The sequence below is a fragment of the Gymnodraco acuticeps genome, unplaced genomic scaffold, assembly GCF_902827175.1.
Source record: "Gymnodraco acuticeps unplaced genomic scaffold, fGymAcu1.1, whole genome shotgun sequence".
Classification (NCBI taxonomy): Eukaryota; Metazoa; Chordata; class Actinopteri; order Perciformes; family Bathydraconidae; genus Gymnodraco; species Gymnodraco acuticeps.
This window is the reverse complement of record NW_022991123.1, coordinates 1,007,656-1,025,993: the sequence shown is the minus strand read 5'-3', so window position 1 is coordinate 1,025,993 and position 18,338 is coordinate 1,007,656. Positions and strand designations below refer to the sequence as shown.

The window sequence follows — 18,338 nt, the reverse complement described above, 5'->3', positions numbered from 1 at the left end:
AGCGTGGCGCAGCCGCAACATAACGCGGCGCAGACGCTCCTGGTGTGTTTTGGGGGTAAGCCTTCCCAAATATTTGTGTCACTGCATCCTGGTAAAATAAAAATATAATAATGTTTGTGTCTTTGACATTAGCACTGCTATGCAGCCACCAGTAAACTGTACTACGAAGCTAGTTCAACAGACCCTGGATATGTTTGAGTTATCTTAACTAACCCTAACAAACGAGCGGTCCTACGACGCTGGTTATCAACTCGGTAAATCAAGCCAGGGTTTCTCTCTCCAGCTGAGAGCGCGTTCGCGTGAAAGGGGCGGGGTTAGCTACATTTGACCAATCACAAACAGGGACAAGTGTACTGACGGCGCAGCGTCATACTTCATTAATGAAAAGTAAACTAATATTAGACAAATATGAACTTTAAACATCCATGATTTAAACATATAATCCAGGAAACCACAGCCACCTGCGAGGTGAAAATATAACTGGTTAAAAAATAAATAAACAGAGTGTTTGAAAGCGTACAACAGTTGTATGATACTGCCCCATCTAAGACACGAGTGGATCGGACTTTAATTACACAGTGTTGAGTGTTTCGTCAACTTAATGTGTTGCTTAAAATAATACTTCTGCATACAGTATGTGACAATGTAAGTGTTGCACAGCCAGATACGGCTCGAGAAGCTGACTGATAAGGAAATATTGTGATATTATATGATCGATGATCTGATTGATGATGTGATATCAGTGTGATATGAATGATAATTGCGACACGTCGGTGTCTTCTCTGCATACGGCAGTGTTACGTTCCCTTGTAGATCTAGGGGTACCAAGGGAAGTAGCGACACACAAGATAGCCGGACGAGAGAAAAAGGAGAGGAAACTGAATGCTGAAGGAGTTTAAGTGAGGTTTTAATTAGCAAATAAGTAAGGCGGCTCACCAGCCAAAGTACAAAACAAACTTACAATAAACAACACACAACTATGCTGGGTCTCACACAGAGACATGCTGCACACATGCAGCCAGATGAGAAGGAGAGAAAAGGCCTCTCACTGCCGTCCTCCTCCGGTCCTATATGGAAGCCCTGATTGTCAATTAGGAGCACCTGGGGAGAGGCTGCACCTGGGGACAATCAGAGGGAGAGAGAGGAAAACACACACACACGACTACGGCACGTAACAGGCAGTTTAAACTGTATTTCCTTTATCCTGTAATATGACTTGATAGATTTAAACTCCGCACACTGAGCTCTAATTGGTCAGCAGGCGGTGCTTTCACTGAGTTGATCTCTTTATAGACGCCGGGGGCGGGCAGCGTCAGGTAAAAAAAAGTTATTTAGCCTTCCCAAACCTGAGCATCACGCGCCGCCTATGGTCCCATGTCATGCTTTTCTGGTTATTACCCGTCCCCGTGTTATGTAGCTTTTTCTGCATGTAAACGGTCTGCAGAGTCACAAACCCTCAAAGTACACCCTGTAGCGAGTACAACTCTAACACAGAAAATACCTGTCTATACTGCCCCAGAACGCCTCGTTCGAGATTTATTTTCTTCTTCCGGGAACCAAGTGACGAAACGACGATCCAAATGGACCAATCCGTGGAGCTCCTCACACACACACTCACTCAGCCGTATCTTTTCTCAGCCGCGATACTCCGCGGAGTTTCGCCGGCACACTCAACTTTATCTTTTCTCAGCTGCGTGGATCTCCACTCACAGTTCGCCCACACACTCACGTGTGTGTGCTCAGGCTGAGTTCAGGCTGAGTTTCGCCGTGTCTTGCTGTCTCGCAGACCCCACACAGCAACCAGGAAACAACATCAGTAATGAAGCTCACACTGTCGGCTCCTCGAGTCTCAAAGGGCGGAGCAGCGAGCACATAAACACACATCAGAGCACAGTGGGCTCATAGGAGCTCCAACAAGGCGTTTAGGACAGAGAGTGAATACACATACTATACAGAGATACTGTATGAGATTTAGAACATTGAACAATGTAAATATATTCTAGTAGACCTCAACAATGGAATTATGATCAGTAGAAATGGCCATGACATTGGACCTTTAATAATTACATACAATATGGAATTTGTGTGTGTTCCAAGTGAATCTGCGGCCCCCTAGTGGCCAGTACATCAATTATGTGGCCCCCACCACCATCCAAGTTGCCCATCCCTGATCTAGGTGATTTATTTCAAACTCAAAAAAGGTTCTCGAGAGCAACAGAGGATATTGTTCGCTGTTTTTTTCCAGAATTGGTAATACTCTTCATTACAAATAAAGGTATCCTTATATGTTAAACTCAGTGTACCGGGCCTTTAAGCAGCAATCTGATTTTAAACTATGAATTTCTTTATCATAAATTATGATTATTATTGTTAAGGGTCGTGGCAGTATAAGTGGTATACCTTTGTCACAAGTATGAAAAACGTCCTTAAATTAAATGTGCTGGTAATCTAATCTATTATAGTTAATAGATCATGCTCAGATAACATTTAGTTTATGTGTGTGAAGATTCCTTATTATTCAAGTGTTTTATTCTGTGAACACTAGGTAAAACATTGATTTAAATCTTTCAAGAGGAACTAAGGAGAAATCAATTGGAAAGGAACGCCTACAGCACTGAGAGAGAAACGAGAACACACTCTTCATCTAATGCGAAGGCGGTCTGAAAAGGAATGAGTAGGATTTCGATGGGACTGCCAGTCCAAAAGCTGGAGGGGATTCAGTCAACAATGTGACAGAGTTGTCCACCTTGAAATGTAATACTGGTTTGTTGTATCATGCTGTGGATGGTGTTCCTATCGTGTTTTGAAAATAACAAACAATAAAACACATTTGAGTATTTAATTACTGCGAGTTTAACACTCGAAAACCCATCTGCTTGATTGGGACTGTTTCAAGTATGAGACATTATTACAGTCATACTGCTGCATATTGGGCACTATTCAAATGTTAAATCAAATTAAATATAAGTAACAAGTAAGCAAGAATTATTTAGGTGGAAATAAAAAAAGCAATATTCCAAAAACAGCATTTGACAATAATTGTTGGGAGTATTTACCTGCTTCACAGTGGACAATGTTCAAATGCAATACATTTGAAAATGAAAATGCAATGTAAACAATGTAGCCTTATTTTACATTGTGCAAGCATTACTTAACTCACATTTTTTTAAAAGCCCCAATTTTTGTGACAATGCTCTTTGCACTGTCCTTTAAAGAAAGTTGGGCTTTGAGTAGGACGTCAAACATCTTCAGGACACCATAGGCTCCTTTGGCAATTTGTTAGAGCCATGACATTTTTTGTTAGTGTGATATTGCTATACAATGGCATTCAATTCAGATTTCAGTAGGTAGTCCTGTGTGAAAATAGTACATTCTTTTTTTCACAATATAACATTGCCATTTTAATAAAGTCCACTATAGGCTTCCATACATTACAGACAAATACTTCCATATCACATTACCTGGATCATATTCACTACACTACAGATTAATGAAGTTATATATTTTGTGTTGTCCCTAAATATCATACACAATCAAGTTAATTGTTTGCATGAAGATTAACTCATTAGAGTGGTGGCTCAAGCTGGATTCTCTCATTTAAAATCAATTATTGTATGTGTTTACATGAATCAACATGTACAAAAAATGTTAATACAATATATAATATAAGCAAAACAACTATTCATCTATTGACTGAACATATTTGACTTTCACCATGTTTGTCTTTCTTTAGGCTGTTGGCTGACCAGGACCTGGTGGCTCAGGACACATTTTAAAGCAAGCTGACACTCCGTAAATGAATTAAACCACTAATATGATCACTTTAAAGCATTTTGCAGATGTAAATGAGAGTATCAATCCCGCTTAGACTAAGCCACAATACAATGACTTTCTGCGCTAGCACAATAGGCGATAGGTACTAAATGTAACTTTATAATACAAAAATCATAAAAATATGTACCATTTCCAGTTATAGCTCTTAGCTGCTTTGTGTCAGTCTTTGTATATTGGTCACATAATATTCATATACAGTAGAACCATTATCTCCAATTTACAGTCTTTACATTTTTGTTATATGCTACATACAAATTATATTATGATTATCAGTACTTGCCAAATATATATATATCTTTCTGTACAGGCAAACTACTTCTCACAGATGAAATGTTGTTCCAAATTACAGTTCTCATCATTCCAGTCGCCATTCCCAGTTGCACGGTGCCAGAACTCCACACAGTCCTGGTTCCGACCGTCAAAGCTGTTGGGCTGGTCTTTACCCCAGAACCTGCAGAAAAAGGAGGGACATATACAATTAGCATAATACTGGTCTATTCTCAGAGGTTGTTAAAGATGAGTTAAGCTTCTTACGTGGTGGTCAACGGTGTCCCATCAACCCATTTCCACTGCCCTTCTACTCCTGCATCCGTCAAACCAATCCAGACTTCTTTATCAGTTGAATATAAGCCATTCACAAAGGTCTATATGAGACAGAGAAAAAACAATTGCAGAGGTTTTGCAAACATAAAGTCATAGATGCATTTCATTTATTAATGATAGATGAAATTATGGTATAAGTCAAGTTAGCAAAAAATTGCTGAACATATTAAAGATGCACACGGTTGGTGGTGGTGGCCAAAAACAGAGATAAAAAAGAGTAAATATGGGACCCTCGACTCCGATTTAGTGAATATTCACCGAACACTTTTGTCATATCAATGTTGTAATTTTTGTGAATGCTATGTTATTCCAAGCCAAAACCGATCAAAACTCAATTGATATCTTGTTAATGTGAGAATATTGTTTGGTGCAGCTTTACAAAATAAAACAACATCAATGACAATGTCTATGTTGACACTCACTTGTGCAGGAACAGAAATATGAACAGAACCAGACAAACCATTTCCTCTGTGCTTTTTATTATTGCCAGATCTGCGCCTTTGGTTTGACAGTTTTCCCTGGCCAGACGCCAGCTAATCTTTTCAACAGAGGTGAAGTAGCAGCTGCTCTGAAATCTCGTCCAACCAGTGGGGCAGTTACTAGCTGAAAAATGCCAAAGAGGAATTAATCAATTATGTTTACAAATTAGAATGCATTTTTTGCACGTGTCTGTGGTTAGTTTGGAACATTTAAAACATGCCCTTTGTTCGCAAACTGAAATTTGGATTTTACTTTGGTAGAAGTTTACTTTGGCCTTGCCTTTGCAAAAATCTGGAGACATTTAAAAAATGTGGTTAACTTGAAAAGCTAGTTTATTTTCTTATCATACTATGTATGTGTATAGTTTAGTAACATGGGAATACTGATTTTAGGGTTAGGGTTCATTATATTTGCAGAAAAAGTAATAACACATAATGTATGCAGTATAAAGAAAAAATGCAAGACACAAGGACTATCCAGACACCATCAAACCCCAATCCTGACTTTGTCAATTGTTAAAAGTACGATATAAGAAATGTATATTTTACTGTTACAGGTACAGATAGACAGACTTCAAACCAATCAGAACAAATGTTGTTGCATGTTCCCCTTTCAATCGAGATATATACATTTTCGGGCCAAATTGGTTATTTTTACTTATTTATTCTTTCTGCTTACCTGGAACTGCTGCCCTTAGTCTATCAACCTCCACCTGCAACGCGTCCCTCTCAGTAGTCAGGTTGTCATTTTTCACCTTCAACAGGTCTTTCTCCACAGTGGCATTTTTGAAAGTGTTTTCAAGCTCATCCCTTTCCTGAACCAAGGACTTGTAATTAGTCCGCAACTCATCTGTGGCTTTCGCCAGTACGTCGTAGGTGGCCTGCAGCGTTTCTTTGGATATTGTTAGATTTTGGTGACTGCTTTCTATCTTCTCTTTCTCACTGTTGGAGAAGTTGTACTTGTCGTGCAAATGCTCAACTGTATTAATCATTTCATTGAACTTCAACTGTAGCTGCTCTCTTGATCTGGTTGCATTATTTAATTTGTTCTGTAAATTGTCCCTCTCTTTGGTCACTGATTCATAACTGGCCTGTACCTCATTTTTGCGTTTGAACACTGAATCGTGCTGTTTTTGTAGCACGTCTTTAGCAGTAGACAAGTCATTGTTAGTAGTCTGCAGCTGTTCTTTACTGGCTTTAAGCTGTTCTACCTCTTTGATGGAAGCATCGTTATTGGCCTTTAACTCGGTTTGGCTTTGTTTTAGACTGCTGCTTTCTCTGGTCAATATATTGTTATTGATCTGTAGTTCATCTTTTCTTTTAGATAGGTAATCATTTCTTTGCTGTAAGTCATTGCGGTTTATCTCAATGTTTTTTCTTTCATTTCGCATCGTCTTCAAGTTCTCCTGCAGCTTCTCTCTCTCGCTACTCATGGCTGTTAAGTTGTTCTGATGGTTTTGCTCTGCTTTTTTGTCTGTGAGAGATGGAGATAAATAACAGTTATTTTAAAATGACATCAGCCAACTTTTTGAAACTAGTATATTTGACAGAGACAAGGAAGGGACTTACAGTGGACACTCTGACCAATGACCACAGCCAACAGGAGAACGCACAGCAGCCCGAGACAGACTGTAGCAAACTTGAAAGGTCTGTTCCTCAAAGCATAAACTGAGGGACAGAAAGAATAGACGCAGAAACTTAAATTATTGAAGTTGCAGGTTCCTCAGAAAATATTACAAATACCAACACAAAGCTTCTCAAATGTTTTTTATGAGGTACCACCTTTATTAAAATGGTGGCAATATCATTTTTTACTTGAGTCTGCTGATACTGACAGTAACCTATATTACAGTATGTGTAGTTTTATTTAGATTTATATAAACAGAGGAATTAAATTCACCTCACACAAGATTTAAGTAGTGCTTCTGCAGGATTCTTTGTGGAAAAAATACAAAACACAATAGATAGCATCATAAGTCGACAACATTTAATCAGTGTCAGTTGACTTCCCCCTGCTATCCCAAAGTGCCAAGTGTACCTTCTTAAAATACAAAGTAGGTAAGTAGTTAGATGTGGAACTGAATAGTGAGCTGGAAAATGTTTTTGAAAGCTCTGTAGACCAAAGGGGAATTACCTTTGTTTGTCCGGTTGCATTTATGTTTTTATTATTTCGAAGGAAATTCTTAGTGTATTACCTGAATGCCTAAGCTTGCTGCCATCTTCAAAGAATTGGCTATAGCCAACTTTGTTGTTGTCCATATCCATGTTTGTCACTGTAGAGGAACTGTACTCAACGGTCATGTTTGGATCTGCTTCATGAAATGGGATCTCACTAGCAAATACAAAAAACAATAGTAATATCCTCTAAAATATCATGAATAGGTATTCCCAACAATGTCATTATAAGTAATCTCTCCCTTTTTAATTCCTTCCCTGTCAGTAAATTCCTGTCCTGACATGAATAGGATAATCCAGACTTTATGAATCTGCAAACATTGTCTTGGTGCTAAAACTTGCTGGTTGCAATACAAATATGAATCTCTCGGTTTAGTATTTTATTGGGCAATAATACCAAACGTAGACCTGAAACAACATTAATTGAGGATATAAACAAAGTCAACCTTACCTGTGCTTTTTGAAAAGATGCACTATGAAGTATTGGATATCTTGGATAGCAGAATCTCACCTACTGGCTTCCTAGAACTTCACCCTGCAAAAGCATTGCGCTTATGCTTCAATACAGTCCGGACTTACTCTCTTTACAATTGTGGCCAGTTGACTAGAAATTGATGTTTGTTCAGTGGGCGGAGCCAGAGCCACTTTCTTCCTATTGCTGTTGAGTTAATCAAAAAAATCTGGTTTAGGTAGGATTGAAATTAAACTCAGGATATATGTAACATTCCAAGACTGATCTTAACACCTCTACCATAAGCACATTTAAACTCTTCAGTGAAATTGGTTGGTGTTTTTGGTTATAATAAACACCTGCCTCCTCCAAGGTCACAAGGGAATATTTCACAATGTGAACAGATGTTACATTGAACGGATGTCAAAGATTTCACAAAAACACAAAGATGCAGAATGTGCAGTTTTTACTTCAGCATATTGGGGAATAGTCTGAGTCAGATCCATTACACAACTTTGTTCCAGCATACATATATTTAAGGAAATGCATTTTGTGGACAATATCTTACAGTATTTTGATAATTATTTATATGAATAGTAAATCCATCCTTCTGTTATTATCAGTGAGTAGAAAACCTGATGATACCGAGTTCAAATAATTACTCTGGGCTTTCGTTAATTCAATGCAGGTTGTGCCGTAACTTCATGCAAAAATAGGAACAAACTCAAAGCTCATTTACAACAAACTTTATTGTCCCAATAAGGACATATTATAAGTATCTCATTATTGTTTCTACATGTTTTTGCGAGTCCACATTGATTTGGGTTGATAAGGGTAACATCAATCTGTTAAGTTAAAATGTTAGTCAATGACAGTTTTTTTTTTTTAATCCATGCCCTACTCAGAAAAACTCTGACCATTGGACAATTCAAGTTGATGACCCTTGCTAACGATTCCATAGTATGTTAACTCTGCTATGTCAGGCTTCTGTGTGAATGTTACCTCATGATGAACATGAAACAGCCATTTCATCAGCATTCTCTATATGGCCCAAACCATCCTGAAAATACCACGTACAAACAGTAACAGGAAATAAAAAGCTGCATCGAGGTCATTGGCTGTATGAGTGATGCCTCCCATCTGTCCGGACCTCAACACTGCAGAAGACCTCGCATCTCTGTGGCAGTATGTGACCCCCATTTATATTCATTTTGTCCAACTTCTGTCTCATATTGAATACAATTCATTATAAAAAATGTGAAATGTGCTCATCAACTGGACTACAATGGACTTGTTTTAATTGGAAATTGTTATGATTATTTGTATGTATCTTCAAAATCCTCAAAGAATAGACTATTGCGAAAGTGTTCTCTTGTATGTTCGCATGGATTTATCCCTAGCACAATCCCAGGGTCCCAGTGTGTCAGGGCCCCTCGTGAACTTCCCCTACTAAAAGTCACTCAAACACAAAAGACACAAAAATATTACAAAAACAGGCAAAAGAGCTGTTAAGAGAATCAAAAACACTCAATGACAAACAATGACAACAATTAAAATTGTCTACAGCAAGAGACTCAAAGCCTCTACAAAAAGAAAGGGAAATAACAGAAAAATACCAAAACATAGAGCCACCAAATCACAGAGAGATTGTCAACAAATACTAAGAAACACAAATAAAAACAGAAAGAGGCTTAACGACAGCTATAAGTGTGTCTGTCCCCAGGGTGAAAAAGGTAGTGGATCCTTTGGCACTTCGCTGCCCATGACTGTTGTCTCATAATCGGCCCTTGCTTGTTTGTTTGTTTGTTTGTAGCCTTTATTTAACCAGGTGAAAATCCCATTGAGATCAACGATCTCTTTTTCAAGGGAGACCTGCAACCAACAATTCAACCTTGCTTGAATTGTTTGGAAGAATTACATGCATTGCAGGTCAGGAACTTAGGCGGGAACGTGTGTTCTATTTGTTCAGTCCATCTCATTCACGATGCTATGTCGGGGATGTTTTAGTAATCCACATTTAGTTTGTCACACAGCTTGTTCTTCTGCATATTCATGAATTTCTGCATCTAGTTGCAGGCAAAAGCTCTACCATGGCACAAACTAAAATAGCAGAACTAAATGGTAAATCCTAGTTAATATGCAGTAACCCAAAGCTATTTAATACTACGTAAAAGATAGTAGGATAGAAAATGTTTAATATCATGGTATTTACAATGTACATTTCTTTTTTTTTCTGAGGGCTTTTGGAGGATACCGTAATGAAATAGTTGAAATCCGTGGTAACCCTTTTCCTCGGCTGCTGAGGGCCTTGTGGATGAGTGATTCAACTGCAGAAAAACTAAGAGGAAGTGAGGAGTCCTGACAAAGCAGACACCAACGCTACACCCTTCTATTATCATGTACGAGCAGTGTTTTTTATATCAGATGATATGTGAAAAGGAGTCTGAGACAAAGAACCAGATATGTATGCTTTGGTGTGTGGGTAAGGGCTTGAAATAGAAATCATGCAGGGATTTATGAAAGACTTGCAAATTATAGATTTATTCACAATTGTTCTCTTCTTTAAGAGACATTCGAAGGTAACTCACCACAAGGACTTCACTCTGGGCACATTTATATAATGTCTTCTGTGATCATTCTAAGACATGTCAACAGAAACCTTGAGCAACTGTTCCGTTTGACCTGGCTGAAGTGGCCACACAAAAGGGGACTCACAAGATCAAGTATTTAAAATAAATATGTTTTATTCATTCATATTCAACTGTATCAAAGGGAGAATGTGTAATACATATACACAAATATAGAAATACAATGCTATATAACATTTGTGCAAGGACATATATTCCATATTGTCAAGTTATGATTTGGTTTGCTAGATTGACTCCTGCCTAAACTTGAAAATGGAAATTCACTCAAATTCACTCCAAATGTAAGGATTTGCAGTACTCCCTCCTTCTGCTTCCCTTTTTGTTTGTTGTCTGTTGTTGTCAGTCTGTCTGTGTTTGTCTCCCGGGCTGGCCGTGGCTGACCTACTTCTGATTCCCGCCAATTCATCTCTGCAGCTGCTTCTCATTCATCCTGATCATCTACTCATCCACACCTGTTTATTAACCCGGTCTCCTCATCCAGTCTTCACCAGTTCGTCGTCAAGATTACACTGGTAAAACGTATTTGCTTTCTAGCTTAGCCTGACACAACTCCGGAATAAGTTTTTGTCTTACCTGTTTGTCTCTCTGTCCAGAATCCATCATCACCTCCTCCGCTTGCCACGTCCAGCCACTTCCTCGTCGGATTCATCCGCTCTCCACGCTACCTGATCCAGCCTGCTCGCTCCCCTCGGCTCTGAAACACCTACTCGCCACACTCCAGTCTGGTAGGACAAACACAACTCCTACTCCAACCAACTCACTCTCAGGAGTGTAAAGACTCAGGCTCAAGCCACCTTTCGTCTGCCTGTCGACAGCAGCTATAACTCCTGCCACCTCTAATCCCCCTCCAGTACCTACTCCATGCCGGGATTTCCCCATCACCGACCCTGAGCCGTTTCATGGTGAGGTGGAGAAATGCAGGGGATTTATCTTTCAGTGCAGCAAGGTGTTTCGCCAGCGCCCCCAGTCTTTTTCTTCTGATGTTACCAAGATAAACTATGTGTTGAGTTTGCTTTGTGGGAAAGCCTTAACCTGGGCTGAGGCACTAAATTCATCAGTGGATTATGACAGCCTTTCTTTTGGCGTTTTTTCTGAACAACTGTCTTTAGTTTTTGATCACCCTGACTATTCTGGCTCGGCTGACAATCGTCTGCTAAAGATACAGCAGGGGAATCGGGACCGTGGCAGATTACTCCATTGAGTTTCGTACACTGGCGGCAGAAGCCCGATGGGACGAGGCGGCTCTTAGGGCAGTGTTCGTTAAAGGATGTTTAGAGTCGGAGAGGTCCTGATAATTTATTCCGGTAAATTACTCTGACCTACTAATTGACCTTTCCGAAGTTATTGAGTCTATGTAAGTTTGCTGCTTGGCTCAGATCCACCAACGTCAGCAATATCTCACCTCTATTAACTTCCCGAATAACCTAGGTTTCAATTAACTGCTGTTTCAATTCAGACAACTCTTTTTTAATCTGTTTAAGGGATCCCGAAGGATTTTGATATCAGTAAATGGAGTGAGTAGTTATACACATACCACTTCAATCTCATTAGTATGCATAGAAAGTGACAGGTCACACCTCTAAGCCCCGCCCCCTTCCGCCGGAAGTCCCGCCTCCATAAGCCCATCCCACTTCCACCGGGAGTCCCGCCTCCTCCAGCGGAAGTCCCGCCCCTCCATAAGCCCCGCCCCTTCCACCGGAAGTCCCACCCCCACTTCCGGTTTTTCAAAAATAAAATTAAAAAATATTTTAAAAAATGATAAAAATAAAAATGCTGCCCCTACCAGTCGCCCCCACTTCCGGTTTTTCAAAATAAAATTAAAAAATATTTTTAAAATGGCAGTATTGACTGCAACTTACAAATACTTGCAAATAACATGAAATATACAACCATATATTTTAAAAGTAATGTCTCAGCTCTAAAGAGCAAGGTCCCGCCACCTAACCACTTCCTGTGCCCCTGTATACAGCAGTATTGACTGTAACTTACAAATACTTGCAAATAACAAGAAATATACAACCATATATTTGTAAAAGTACTGTCAATCTCACTAACTCTCTCTCGCTCTCTGCTATTCTCTGCCGTGAAAAGTTTGGTGAACAGTCAAGACAGGTGTGGGGACCATAAAACCCCCAGACATCCTCTGCGGGACAAATGGTGGGGCGATGGGGAGGGGACACACACACACACACACACACACACACACACCCACCCACACACACACACACACACACACACACACCACCCCCCACCACTCACCCCTCATCCGTTAGGGTTAGATAAATAAGAGCCATTCGTCTTTCTCACTCTTCAATATTTTCTCAAGTCGAGAGAAATGGCCAAGAGACGTCTTGATATGGGTGTAATCTGCGAGACACCGCCACCTAGTCACTTCCTGTGCGCCTGTATACAGCAGTATTGACTGCAACTTACAAATACTTGCAAATAACATGAAATATACAACCATATATTTTAAAAGTAATGTCTCAGCTCTAAAAAGCAAGGTCCCGCCACCTAACCACTTCCTGTGCCCCTGTATACAGCAGTATTGACTGTAACTTACAAATACTTGCAAATAACAAGGAGAAAATAAAATGCTGCCCCCTACGGTTTTACAAAATAATAATTTTATAATGAATCACATATGCATAGGATCAATGTCCCTGCCACCTAGTCACTTCCTGTGCGCCTGTATACAGCAGTATTGACTGTAACTTACAAATACTTGCAAATAACATGAAATATACAACCATATATTTTAAAAGTAATGTCTCAGCTCTAAAGAGCAAGGTCCCGCCACCTAACCACTTCCTGTGCCCCTGTATACAGCAGTATTGACTGTAACTTACAAATACTTGCAAATAACATGAAATATACAACCATATATTTTAAAAGTAATGTCTCAGCTCTAAAAAGCAAGGTCCCGCCACCTAACCACTTCCTGTGCCCCTGTATACAGCAGTATTGACTGTAACTTACAAATACTTGCAAATAACAAGGAGAAAATAAAATGCTGCCCCCTACGGTTTTACAAAATAATAATTTTATAATGAATCACATATGCATAGGATCAATGTCCCTGCCACCTAGTCACTTCCTGTGCGCCTGTATACAGCAGTATTGACTGTAACTTACAAATACTTGCAAATAACATGAAATATACAACCATATATTTTAAAAGTAATGTCTCAGCTCTAAAGAGCAAGGTCCCGCCACCTAACCACTTCCTGTGCCCCTGTATACAGCAGTATTGACTGTAACTTACAAATACTTGCAAATAACAAGAAATATACAACCATATATTTTTAAAAGTACTGTCAATCTCACTAACTCTCTCTCTCTCTCTCTGCTATTCTCTGCCGTGAAAAGTTTGGTGAAACAGTCTGAAGACAAGCTAGGACACGTCATAAAACCCCCCCGACATCCTCTGCAGGCAAATGGTAGGGCGATGGGGAGGGGGGAACACACACACACACACACACATTTAAATTCAGAGGATGAAAAAGCAGAAAACATAACTTGTTTTGTAAAACGGTCAGAACGTCAGTTTCAAGAAAGACGTTTGCATACATAAAAAGTGTATCTTACAGTTCCTTTTGTGAGAGAATTACACACAAATCTGCAGAGTGTCACTAAAAAGTTGTAACACAGGGACTGACATTCTGTATGGGGTTTCACACGGACACAAAGTCTACTTCATTATCTACTTTGTCAGCTTTTATACACAAAAGTGTATCTTTCAGTAACTTTCTCAGAGAATTTAAGCATAAATCTGTCAAAGATTCTTAACGAAATCTACTTCATTATCTACTTTTCAGCTTTTATACACAAAAGTGTATCCTTCAGTAACTTTCTCAGAGAATTTAAGCACGTCAGTTTCAAGAAAGACGACAATAATTAGTAGTTAGACATTTTGGAGAAATGTTCTCTGTCGTTCTTAATGCAAAAACAAATCATCTCTACTCCCTTTGGGTGAAGTCCAGGAATGTTCTCGGGGGGAGTGGACACTTGCTGTTACATGGCATAAAGCTTCTGCAGTGTGCCAATAAATGTATAGTTTCCCTAAAGCTCCATACATTTACACATATTGACTAATGACTCAGCACATGAGGGGTAAATACAAAACAAATCTAAATATCACCAATTATTCCAGAATGTGACTAGAATAGAGTCTAGAGAATGGACCCAGGCTTTGTCTTCAGCCATCAACTAAATAGGGGCGTGCTTTTTTTTTTTGAATCACCAGTATGTTACTCACCATTGAAGACAGTGTTGAGGGGGCAAGCAAAGTGTACTCAGCGGCAGATTGCATGGAAGCAGAAATGCCTGGCTCAGACACCATGTATCCAAAGGTTGACGGGGAACTTCCAACCAGTTCCATCACCTGTTTAGCTTGAGGGAATTTAAACACCATTAAAAATATGGATTACAGAAAAACAATATATGTAGTAAATCGGGTAATCATTAATAAGGGGAAAATGTGCAAGTCTAACCTGAGTCTGGCATGAGCACTTGATCAATAAGGTGGATGACAATGTCCTTCTTGAGCACCATCTTGATGCCATTGACTGTTAAACTCTCGCCATCACAGCCTTGAAATCAAAGTAACGCTTCTAAAAACATATATTTTAGAAAAGTAATGTTAGTCATGTCAAGTTATCAAGACTGCTGTGTTTCATCGAAACAGTGTACAGAGCAGAAAGGGGAACATTTGTTGCCACATTAACATACCGACTCCTCTATCAGTTTTTGCATACATAAAAAGTGTATCTTACAGTTCCTTTTGTGAGAGAATTACACACAAATCTGCAGAGTGTCACTAAAAAGTTTTACACAGGGACTGACATTCTGTATGAGGGTTTCACACCTGAGCTGCTGGGGGGAGGGCGTTGAAAAGGGGGTGAGTATGTTTGGCTCTCTGGTGTGTTAAGAGTCACAGTCTTAAAGAAAAATCTGGTCAGAAAAAGTACTTAACTTTCTACCAGTTGTAAATTGTCTTACATATAAAAAAAGTAAGAGACTTACTGTTTCCTTTGTGAGAGAATTACACATAAATCTGCAGAGTGTCTGTAAAAAGTCTCAAAATCACAAACTGCAGACGCCTCAAGGAGAGACTTGAAAAGATCCAGGCCGAGTGGGGGGAGAAGAAGAAGACTAATAACCAGCAGTTGACTGAAGCCAGGGACTTTTTTCTTTAAAGTAAAATAAAAATGGGAAACTACTATGCAACACGCTCTGTATATATTGATCAGAATGTAGTCAATACCCTTTTAATAAGTGTGGTGATGAGGACGATTGAAAACAGAACGAGTAGTGACCCCTGTGTAAACAGAATGGCTGAAGTTTGTAAACTAGAAGACATTTTGGCTATCGTGCGTTCTGGCAGTACTATCCCCGGTCATTGGGAAACGATTGTAAACGAAACATTTAAAGTGGTCCTGGAATCTTCATTTTCCGAAACATTCTGTAACATTATCTCAGAAATGAAACAAACATCAAAAGTGTATCATGTGCTCTCAGTGTATGCTCTGTTTGTAGATGTAATGCATCTCTGTGCAGAAAGCAGCATGCACATGAATATTCTGACTGAAGTGAAAAAACTCCATCACGATATCTCCAGTCATCTGGGGAACTCTAAGCTGGAGACGGTCCTGCGGATGTTGCAATCAGTATAACTATTTGATTTTTGGGTGTGAAAAATAAAAAAGTGTTTTTTACATTTAAAAACTGTTGTCTTCATTATAGCAAGGGGGAGCGTGTCTCATACATGTGTATTACAGTCCTTCTTTTTGTGTTTTTCAGTGTTTTTCTGTGTGTCTGTGTGACAAAGCACAAATCATTTCAAACAAACCCTGAATCAAATTTAGAGAGGACCATTAAGAGTCAGATTCTTAACAAAATCTACAGACACAAAGTACTTCATTATCTACTTTTCAGCTTTTATACACAAAAGTGTATCTTTCAGTATATTTTTGAGAGAATTTAAGCATAAATCTGCCAAATGTTTCAAAAACAGCCTTGTTTCACTGAAATAGCCTCAAAATCACAAACTGCCATTAAGAGTCAGATGCTTTTACGGAATCTAATAAAACAGAGTATTTTCTACAGATGACTCCTCCCACTCAACGCAATAAGTACCATCCCATTCAGCAAATCATATAAAACTAAGGACCCCCACTAAGACGACCGTTGAAAGTAGCCATGAATCTGAGAAAAACCAAGTCTGATATAGCCTCCCCTTATTATCACCAGGATAACGGATATGGGCTTAATGACTGGATGTTACAAAGTAAGGGGGAGGATGTTCCCGAAGAAGAGCCCTCCTCTATATCATATCCATGTAAGGTCTTTAGGACAAAAGAGGACCACGATAACATGACATATGAAGAATATCTTTCTTTAAAAGAGGGTATTATAGATAACCTTTATAGAAACAGTATATCTCATACCACTCGCCAAGATCGCAAACGACAATTAGCAGAAAAGAAAAGAAAAAGTAAAGAAAAACGAAGAAAAATGAAAAGGAGAAGAAAAATGAAAAGCAAATGCAGAATGCGAATGAAAAGAAAAGGACGGAAAACCAAAAAGACAAAACGAAGGAAGGTGAAAAGAAAAAGGAACAAAGTGAAGAAATGTAATGGTGTTGTTGAGTCATTACCGGATCATAATAATCTTATAGATCATCTACCGCTAACCGACTGCTGCGAATGTGTTGAACAAATACCAAAAGCAATGGCAGAGCTTTGCTTCAATATAATGAGAGAAAAAGCACGATACTGTGGAATTGCCCAAATTGGTGACAGTGCCAGAACATGCATTAAAAGACTGTTGGAGGATTTCTATTCTAGTATCGGTTGTCATTACATCGAAGGATATGCCAAAACGTGTGACGACATAGACAAAGCTTTTGAAGACAATTATATGGTACCTGTCCTTACAGCTAAACAAATCCTACGCCAGGTATTCAACAGACCACAAGAAGCACAAGAAGCCCCAGAAAGGATTACATTCAGAGCTAATAACGGTGAAACCAAAGAAGAAGCAAAGCAGATTATAATCGTTGCGGGTGAAAGGATAGAGAATTTGCATGTGATGTTAATGCATTTATCTGATATAAAAAATGCATTTGTTTACTTCCAAGAGACCCCTAAACATCTACTTGGGCAATGTGAATTGAACGATAAACCGATCACTGTCAATGAAACGCGGAGAGAAGCAGCAGTGCAAATCGTTAAGTCTATTACCTTGTATGCACTACGACATTAACTTGGTAAAATGTAATGTGTTTTTATGAAAGTGTGTTGAATGTTGTGTTTTCAATTAAACAACCATTACAAAATGAAAATGTGTTTTATTTTTTTGCTCTCATATATAGTAATAGTATTGTAAACGAAACATTTATAATAAATCTTCGACAGGCTGCCACACAGCCTGCAATCCGTCACCCCGACCCTCAGTATGTGCACTAAAGAATGGGCAAAGATTACGGCTTTTTCGGTTTTCTAACCACCATTAGGCGTCTAAAAAAGAGTTGGTTTTACTGAGGCACCATTTTTTGCACGTAATGGATGTCCTGTGGTGCTGGTCAGTCAGAGTTGAATAGGCCTGCGTCAGGGGTTCACACCAAAGCCATAAAGGAGTCTTTTGTCATTGATGAGCGAGGTCATCTCTCTCCTCCACTGGCCAATAAACTTTCACATTCTCCACTTTTTTATGATTTTGTTTAGCTCACGGACCCCAAACAAAAGTGCAAAGAATTGAATTAATCACAGGGAAATGAATAAAGGATTAATTTGCATTGATTTTTGCTCCACCACAAATGGAGTCATTTTCTTGACCATAAGGACCTGAGATGTGCACCAACCTGGTGACCAAATACAAGAAGCATCTGACCTATGTGCTGTCCAACAAGGGTTTCTCCACCAAGTACTAAGACATGTTTTGCAAGGGATCAAATACTTATTTCCTCCACTATATTTGACTCTTCACTTGCTGTAACAAATATGCATTTCCTCTCTGTGGGACGAATAAGGGTATTCTGATAATTCCTCATACATACTCCTTTAAACCATTTTTTAAAAGTTAAGACATTCAATGGTAACCTTGTTAACAGAAGTGGCAATAACAGAGTGATATTGACTTTTAGTG

General features: G+C 39.1%; 1 protein-coding gene across 4 annotated transcripts; it reads right to left on the bottom strand.

Annotated features, from left to right (window-relative positions):
- Nucleotides 1–2,825: 2,825 nt before the first annotated feature.
- Nucleotides 2,826–7,869, bottom strand: LOC117560278 (CD209 antigen-like). Of its 4 annotated transcripts, none has more exons than XM_034237144.1 (7): nt 7,543–7,869; nt 7,112–7,248; nt 6,486–6,584; nt 5,596–6,390; nt 4,898–5,040; nt 4,369–4,478; nt 2,826–4,285 (listed from the first exon to the last, which is right to left on the bottom strand). In XM_034237144.1, the coding sequence occupies exons 2-7, from the start codon at nt 7,215–7,217 to the stop codon at nt 4,147–4,149; spliced, it is 1,392 nt and encodes a 463-aa protein (XP_034093035.1). In that variant the 5' UTR covers nt 7,218–7,248; nt 7,543–7,869; the 3' UTR covers nt 2,826–4,146. The 4 variants fall into 4 exon arrangements, with proteins under 4 accessions (XP_034093035.1, XP_034093036.1, XP_034093037.1 ...); XM_034237145.1 differs by having other exon boundaries at nt 7,112–7,225; XM_034237146.1 differs by having other exon boundaries at nt 7,112–7,200.
- Nucleotides 7,870–18,338: the final 10,469 nt, after the last annotated feature.

Coding starts and splice junctions, on each gene's coding strand:
- LOC117560278 (XM_034237144.1), bottom strand. CDS start 7,217: ATGACCGTTGAGTACAGTTCCTCTACAGTGACAAACATGGATATGGAC. Junction 6,585..7,111: donor CAGCAAGCTTAGGCATTCAG/GTAATACACTAA, acceptor TCTGTCCCTCAG/TTTATGCTTTGAGGAACAGA. Junction 5,041..5,595: donor ACTAAGGGCAGCAGTTCCAG/GTAAGCAGAAAG, acceptor GGCATTTTTCAG/CTAGTAACTGCCCCACTGGT.